Source organism: Photinus pyralis, unplaced genomic scaffold (genome assembly GCF_008802855.1).
Source record: "Photinus pyralis isolate 1611_PpyrPB1 unplaced genomic scaffold, Ppyr1.3 Ppyr1.4_LG4, whole genome shotgun sequence".
NCBI lineage: Eukaryota > Metazoa > Arthropoda > Insecta > Coleoptera > Lampyridae > Photinus > Photinus pyralis.
In genome coordinates, this window is record NW_022170511.1 from 23,652,510 (window position 1) to 23,660,699 (window position 8,190).

Here is an 8,190-nt window from a genome sequence, read left to right on the forward strand (position 1 = left end):
TTAATCGTCACGACTCACGAGGGTGTATGAAGAGATGGAAGCCGAAGTCCGTGCGGTCTCTTCGCAACATGTACTGAAACTGTTTAGTGGAATTAACGAAAATTGAATATTCAGTTTATGTGTACACTGTTTAGTGTTGGTTTAGGAAAATCGTTCTAGCTAGATACCTAACTGATGAACTATCACGACTGGCCGAATCCATTAGGTTTCGAATGCTCTCCGTGTCATTTGAAAATTAATTCGCTCCACTGGAATGTAGCACGTTTCGTACTAGTGATCTTTTTTTAAAGGATCGGTGTGCATTCAAGTGGTTACTGCAGGCTGCCTTGTAAATAGTAGGTGTAATATTTACTAAGACTGGATTGAATTTAAACAATGCAGATTATCGTACACTCTAATTTTCCTAGTGCTACAGTTAAGGGATAAAAAATAAAAAGGATGCATCGTTAATCTTATTTTTAAAATCTTTAATAATTCACTCCACTCTTGCGTTTTCTGTGCTAATATCAACAAAGATACACATACTTACAGTTACATATAGACCACTTAAATTTAACGAGAAAACGCTTTCCGTAGTTATGTTGGCATGTTAGTATATCTGTAGAAAATTTTATTTTTATTTATATTGTTTCATTATATTTATATTTACATTATGTTATATTGGTCATTTGTCAATCTTGTTAGTTGTTATTCTTTTCTATGTAATTTCTGCTGTTACAATTTATGACAAATATTGCATACATTTCTCTACGGAATGTACTGGCATAATATAAAAATATACAAATAACTACGAGTGCGGATTTTATTATTTATCACTCCGGCATCGATGTTAAAACTGAGACTAAACACAATTCAATTTGCTCTCCCTGGTACTGAAAAATTCTTCTTATGTGTACTTTTTACCATAATTATAGTCCAGGCTATATAATATTTGTTTACAAAAAAAAAATTAGTTACCAGTTCAAACCGAGTTTAGAAATTGGGGAAAACTAATTAAAGAATTTTTCCGCGGGTGAAATCACGGGGGTTGAAAGGGATGGAATCTGGTATTTTGCAATTTGTGGCAAAACTTTTATTTTTAGGCGAAAATGTTCAATATAGAATGTAGAACAACTGAACTGTATATGCACTATTTACACATAACCTCCAATTTTCCTAGAAAAACCAGAAAATCCTTTTTTTTCGATTTTTATTCTTATATTTGCGAAAAAAAGTCGTAGGGGTTTGAAATTTGAAGTAAATATAGTTTGTTTTATGATAAAAAAGGAGACAATTTTTTTGGGCTCGTAAAGTTGAACCGTTTCCGAGATCTCACGATTTCTGAAAAAAACACCTCTTTTTCAAGCGGATGAAAAATCTATTTTTTTTCATCGTATAGAGGTGCGCGGGGTAGCAAAATTTTCGGGAAGACTTATATTTTAATAAACAAAAATAAAAAAATATTCCTATAGCAAAAATTCGAGAAAATCGCCAAAAACTGGAAAAACAGTTTTAAGATATACACGGTTTTTGACATGATAAATCAACGTGTTGGATGTTAATAAAGATTTTTTCGAAATCTGTCTTCTTGCTTCTCTTTAATGTTTGCTTAAATATTCTCTTTTGTTATCTTATGCTCAACTGTTTTAGTTAAAACATCTTTATTATTTCTTTTTTCTGCATTTTTACCGCAATAAACGCAATTCGAAATAAAATCGAATTATCTTCCTGATTCCTGAACAATTTATTTTTGTTCACTGACTCTTCTTCCTGCCTGTTTTATAGCTATCTGATGCAATTGCAATAAGAACGTTAGTTTTACCGGCCAACGCAAATGATTTGAGATGTAAAAACCTCTGGAATAAACTTCGTAAGGATTTTATTCATAATTCCCATAAATTAACTATCAACAGGCCCAGCGTAATCGCATCAGCTGTAAAACAGGCAGGAAGATGAGTTAGTGAACAAAAACAAATTCTTCAGAAAGCAAAAGAATTCTATTTTACTTCGAATTGCTTTTATTGCGGTAAAAATGCAGAAAAAAGATAGTATATTATATACCGCGGGACTGAAGTAGTACTTTTAATCCCGAAGGTAAAGTTTATGGCCCGACCGAAGGGAGGGCCATAATTTACCTGAGGGATTAAGACCACTACTTCAGTCGCAAGGTATATACGATATTTTTCGTACTTCCGAAACTGAAACACTTAATATGTATGGAGTTAGAGAACGCGTTCTTTCAAAAAATCGTTACTTAACAAGTTACCATAGCAACGTTGCGTTGGTACGACAGACCCTATGCTATGGTAACAAAAATAATTTGGAAACTGTCAGTGCTAGTGTCATAATTTTGGTGGTGGGTGACAAAGGTGTATTTGATATTGATAAAAATCAGTCAAACTAGGTAAAGAATTGATACCTCCGACATCCAAAAAACTATATGAGCAGCAGTGCGATGCGTTTAAGAAGTAGTGCCGCGTACAAAATGTGGAACAACCTACTGAAATTGCCTTGTTAGTAATTTCATCCTTCCGGGATTTTCGTCCAAATTTAATCCCGGCGGGACAAAAAGTGACACTTCAGTACTTGTCATAATGGAGTGAAGTTGTCACTTTAATCTCGGAAGTACGAAAAATAATAAAGATGTTTTAATTAAGGCAGTTAGGCACTAGGAAACAAAAGAAAATATTTTAGCAACATTAAAGAGGAGAGAGAAGACATAAATTTCAAAAACTTTTATTAGCGCGGATCCAATACGTTAATTTAATTGCAAAAAAAGCTATTTATCTACTAAATCAAAAACAATGTATATCTTAAAACTGTTCCCCCAGTTTTTCTATTGGAATAATATTTTTTATTTTTGATTATTAAAATGTAAGTCCTTACGAAAATTTTACTACCCCGCGCACCTCTGTACGAAAAAAAATAGATTTTTCATCCCCTTGAAAAAGAGGTGGTTTTTTTCAGAAATCGTGAGATCTTGGAAACGGTTCAACTTCACGGGCCCCAAAATTATCTCCTTTTTTTTATCATAAAACAAGCTATGTTTCCTCCAAATATAAGAATAGAAAACGAAAAAAACAGTTTTTCCGGTTTTTTCTAGGAAAATTGGAGGTTATGTGAAAATAGTGCAGATACAAAAGTTGGTGATTGTTTTAATCACTATAACTTTTACATTGAACATTTTTGTCTAAAATTAATAGTTTTGCCACAATTTGCAAAACACCACATTCCACCCCTTTTAACCCCCGTGATTTCATCCGCGGAAAAATTCAACTGTTTTAATTATTTTTTCCCAATTTCTAATCATTTCACCTGCCTGAAAAACCCTGTTTCGCCCGATAACTAATTTGTTTTGAAAATAAATTGGTCCACATGCTCTTTCCAGGTTAAAAGTACGTCGATTACCGGGGTTGTCCGGCTTTTGCCAGTTGTCCATGGCATATTTGATTGTCTTGCTATTATCCTGCTTTATTATAAGGCCATTGTCGTTGAACCACCCATCTGCAGCAAATTTTGTTGCGTGTAACTTTCGTTCCAATGCGGCGTGGTTTGGGTCGTGTACTGTCAGTGTCGTATAATCAGCATATATGGGACTACGTGAGCAGATAAGTATTTCGGGAGGTCATTCATGTAAATGATGAAGAACTCTGGCTCCACAACAGATCTTTGCGATACTCCTCTTGTTATTTCTAACCAAGTGCTTAGGTTTCCGTTTAGGGCCCACTGTTTAGACTGTTTTCCCAAGATAGGATAAGTATGAATGTTTTAATAAAAATATACCAATATTAAGGAGTAACTTAGGAATAACTGGGATAATATATTATCTCGGGTCGTCGCAGGTAAAAGTCTCGGTAAAAGTAATGTACGTTTTATTCACCGAAACAGCATCTCGAGAAATAATTCATGGATGAAGGATGGGATTAAAGGTTGTCGCACACTTCCAGAACGAGACAGTTCCCCCAAAAATAGTTAAAAAATCGTTGATTTTAGATAATATAGGGCTGTAATCACAAACCGCCTTTATATAATTTTTAGTGAGAGCAAAGATCTCAATAATATCAGTTTGAGGCGTGGTATGTTGTGGTGAACGGGTCGTGTAGCAAATGTATAAAAGTGGAAATACTGATAGAGCGTTGGAGAGAGTTGGATCGTCCTTCAAATGTCTCACTTTATGCTGATATAATTATGTAGGTATAGGAAAATGAACCAAATTTGAATAATCATCATAATTAATACAAAAATAGGTACGTTTAGAACAGAATAGTAGATTGCCACAGGTAATCATTACAAAAAGCGGTGATTATCACATACCTACTTATATTCTCATCATAAATCACAAATTGCAAAAAATCCTATTTCCGAATGTAACCTCTGATTACCGCGTGCAATGATTGTTAAACAAGAAAGGAATTAACTTTTTTTTCACCTGGCAAACACGCGAAATAGTTTTAGGTTAAATATACATATACACATACTATTCTGAAATGGCGAATTCCAAGTTCAATAAACCAGATTTGAGTCATAGTCTGAGGAAAAAAATTAAACTCGAAAATTGACAGATTTGTAATTGTATGTCAGTTTTGTGACAATTAGGTAACCAAAATGAGGTTCTTGATAATTATTCCATTTGTACCAATGGTTTTAGCGCAAGGGATAATTAATGACTGTGTACAAGACGATGGGTTGATAAAAATCACTAATATTGCCAAAGATGCCGAAGCACAAGCTGACGCGGCTAGGCAAGCTCAACAACTAGCGGCGGAACAAGCCGCATTTCAAGTCAAATCGGCTTTTGCGGATAAAGCAGCCTTAGCGGCGAAAGTGGCGGAGGCGGTTTATTTAGGTAAACAGTCTCTTGTTGAGCAGTTGGAAAGACAATTGGCTGAAGCTCGTGTAGTGCGTACTGAAGAGTCCCAAAATTTAGAAGCCGACAAGAGGAATTTAGCGGCGGCCCAAGCCGCCAGGAACGCGGCAAAGGAAGAATTGGGTGTGTTAGAGAAAGTAACCAATTTAACAAAACAGCTAGTTGACTTGACAACAAATATTGTTAATCAAATTCAGAAGGAAGTCGCAAAACTTGAACGACTACTGAAATCCAGCCAAGCAAAGGTGGAAAAATTGGAGAATAAAACGGAACAGAATTCGCAAGCCTGTATATTATGTGTCTAAAATGTAAATCAAAATTGACATGTCACGTTTTTGGACATGTCTACGTCAGTTTTTATTAAATTATGAAACTTATTGTTCTTTTAATGGCAATGACAATGATTTTTCGGTTGACCAGTGCCGAAGACGATGGTGAGGTTGGAAGGGAGAAATTCACTAAAGCGTGTATTGATGAAAGAGATTGCGATAATAGTGAAATTAACAGTAAGCAGAAAAGTCTAAACATCGCACAAAACGCCGCCATGGAGGCTAAAGCCGCCCAGCAAGCTCAAGGCGTTGCCGCCGAGCAAGCCGCGCACCAAGTCAAACTGCAATTGGCCGAGAAAGCCGAAGAAGCAGCAAAAACGGCGGAGGCCGCCTACTTGGGAAAGCAAAGTATTGTGGACGAGATTGAGCACGAGCTTAAGGAGGCTAAGGTGGTGGCGCAGGAGGAAACTACAAATTTTCATGAGGAAAAAAAGACATTGGTCGCGGCAACTAAAGCTGCGCAGGCTGCCCAGGCCGAATTAAAATTGTTACAACAGGCTCTTAAGATAGCTCAGAGTAATGTGCAGAATGCGGAGCAGGCGGCTAAAGGAGCCGAGATTGAGGTTACCCAAAAGGAGAAGTTAATCGCGGCCGCCAAATCCAGAGTCAATGAGCTTGAAAATCAGTTAAAAGCGGCACAGGAGGATCTAATTGGAACTAAGCAAGCTGCAGAAAAAGCTATTGCGGCGGCGAAAGAGGCGAAACAGGGTGCGGAACGTGCGAAGAGAAGAATACAATTTCGAGGAAGATAAATTGGTTTAACGTGTACGCTGATGTTACTATTGTCTGTATTATTTTGTATATCTTATAGTAGGCTTATACAATAAGGAAATATAAGTGAATTCAGTTAAAATCAAGTTTCAAACCGGCTGGCCGAAAACAGGTATTCTTATAATTGCTAATGCACAAGTAGCATTAGCATTTCAGATGTAGAGTGTGCCTGAGTTTGCTCTCAGTAAATTTTTGGTCGAAAATTTGATATTCGTTGTATCTTATCTAAAATAGAAACCTTTAAAGTTGGCCTTTAATCATCGACTCATATTTTCTGAAACAAGGTTTGCTTTGCTAATGTCCGTACTGCAAGGTTAAGATTAAGCGATTGCTAAGAGTTCGTTGTAAAGCTCCGGAAGAAGAACCGGGTGCTGCAGTGTACATCTGAAGAAAACCCCCGGGCAGAACAGTTCGCGGCGGGATTCGAACCCAAAACCTCCTGAATGCCGATAAAAGCATCAACTGCGCCACCCACTTCCGTGGACAGATTGGGTACGGCTGCTCCCTATATACCCACCTTTGTTGTAAGGGATAGGCGGTAATGGGGAGCGTTCCGACACGTTAGCACGCAGTGCGCCATCACAAATTCCTTCTATTGGTATTGGTACTACTGATACTTTTGGGGGATACTGCAAATCAAAGAGGAACATTTCCAAAATTCGAGGAAGTGAGGGATGAATACATTCATCCAGAGGTACGAACAACTATTTCTCGAAAATGAATCGTTATTTTCAATCACACTATGCATGCATGCTAAATTACAATACAACATCATTGATAGATGTTCCTCTGCTATGATAGTAGAATTTCTTTCAAAACAGAGGAGGATTTAGAAAAATCGTTTCATAAATAGCCATTTTAGCATCTCTTTGTCAAATACCCTTTTGAGGCATCCAGACAATGTCGACAAAATCGATCTATAAATGCCGATTTTGACTCTTTTAACTACCCATTTAAAACGGCGATAAAACCTGATCAGGGGAGAAACCTCAAATGGCGAACGTCATAAAATCCCTTACAATATTAATTTCATAACGGACGATCAAAAAAAGGTTGACGTTGGAAGTTCAAGTTAAATATGATTTCCCATGTATACAAAATCCAAAGGTGACTCGACAGCAAATCTTTTTTGAGGGCATAGCATAGTACAACCTTCTAGTTGTAACAGGTGGTCGCCTAGCCGTTTTCCAAAATTATTTTTTCGAAGTGGTATTTTATTCAACATGGGAAAATGGACATATGTACCGCTTCATAGCGAACGTCAACGAAAGTATGTCTAGCGATAACCGGCGATAACAACAAACGCATTGCGGAAAGCGAGGGTTGTTGCCATGATCTCCCTGAAATTGAACTCGGTGAAGTTATAAAAGCAGGCGCGTGCCATTTTGTGTACGAGATATTTTACTTTGTATATTTGCGAGGATTTCCGGCGAACAAAAATTCAAGAGCCACCACGCACAGTTCTTGTTGTAGTAGAGTTGTTTTACTTACTTCTTTTTTTGTCGCTTGAGGCTATCCTAGTGGTAGAGGTTCCTTTTACTTACTTCTTTGTCTTGTTAGAGTGCACGCTTTGTACCTTTCTGCACTTAATTATATCCACTCTTTTCTCTCTGTTTGTGCACAGTTGTAGTTCTCTTCCTCTTCAGTGAAGTTTCTACCGTCGAACTGATTAGATGCAAATTTTAGTTTTTCACGTCATTACTTTCTTAACTTCACCTCTACCTGAAAATGGCTTAGTGTTTTTGCTTTTCCATATTTATCTTTGAAGTGACTTCTTTCTTTCCCTTTGATGTCTTGGTGGCACCATTGAAACGTTTTACGGATCTGTGTTTTGCAGTTAAACAATACCAGGTATGTTAATTATGACAGCATTTTTTCCTCATTACGTGTTATTTTTAGGGCTTTAACTTTCTTCGTCTTTCTCTTACAAGTTTCTCTTACATTCTTACCATTACTTCTTTGGATTACCTTTTACGTTGACTTACTTGGATATTCCGCAGTACGTGGACGATTTAGTATTTTTAGTTGGACCCGCCATTTTAGCAAAAGTAACGAACGACGCGTGGACGTTTCTACATTACCGACTTGGCAGAATTACTCGCCATTTCAGAGTAACTAAACCGCTGATTCCACTAACATTGACCTATTTGGACTTTATACCTGGAAAGATCGTTTCTATAAGCGCAAGTATATTTACGAAACCTTGGATATTATTAGTGTTTTAAGGTTTGGATTTAGAGAATA

The 8,190-nt window shown here is 36.9% G+C and overlaps 2 protein-coding genes across 2 annotated transcripts; both read left to right on the plus strand.

The window, feature by feature from the left end:
• The first annotated feature begins 4,617 nt into the window (after window positions 1-4,617).
• On the plus strand, window positions 4,618-5,164 carry LOC116169025 (tropomyosin-like). Its single transcript, XM_031485056.1, has one exon. It carries the CDS (start codon window positions 4,618-4,620, stop codon window positions 5,149-5,151), a length of 534 nt encoding a protein of 177 aa, XP_031340916.1. The 3' UTR covers window positions 5,152-5,164.
• A 13-nt stretch (window positions 5,165-5,177) lies between these two features.
• LOC116169431 (tropomyosin-like) lies at window positions 5,178-6,097 on the plus strand. The gene has a single exon (XM_031485516.1). It carries the CDS (start codon window positions 5,214-5,216, stop codon window positions 5,925-5,927), a length of 714 nt encoding a protein of 237 aa, XP_031341376.1. The 5' UTR covers window positions 5,178-5,213; the 3' UTR covers window positions 5,928-6,097.
• The last annotated feature ends 2,093 nt before the right edge of the window (window positions 6,098-8,190 follow it).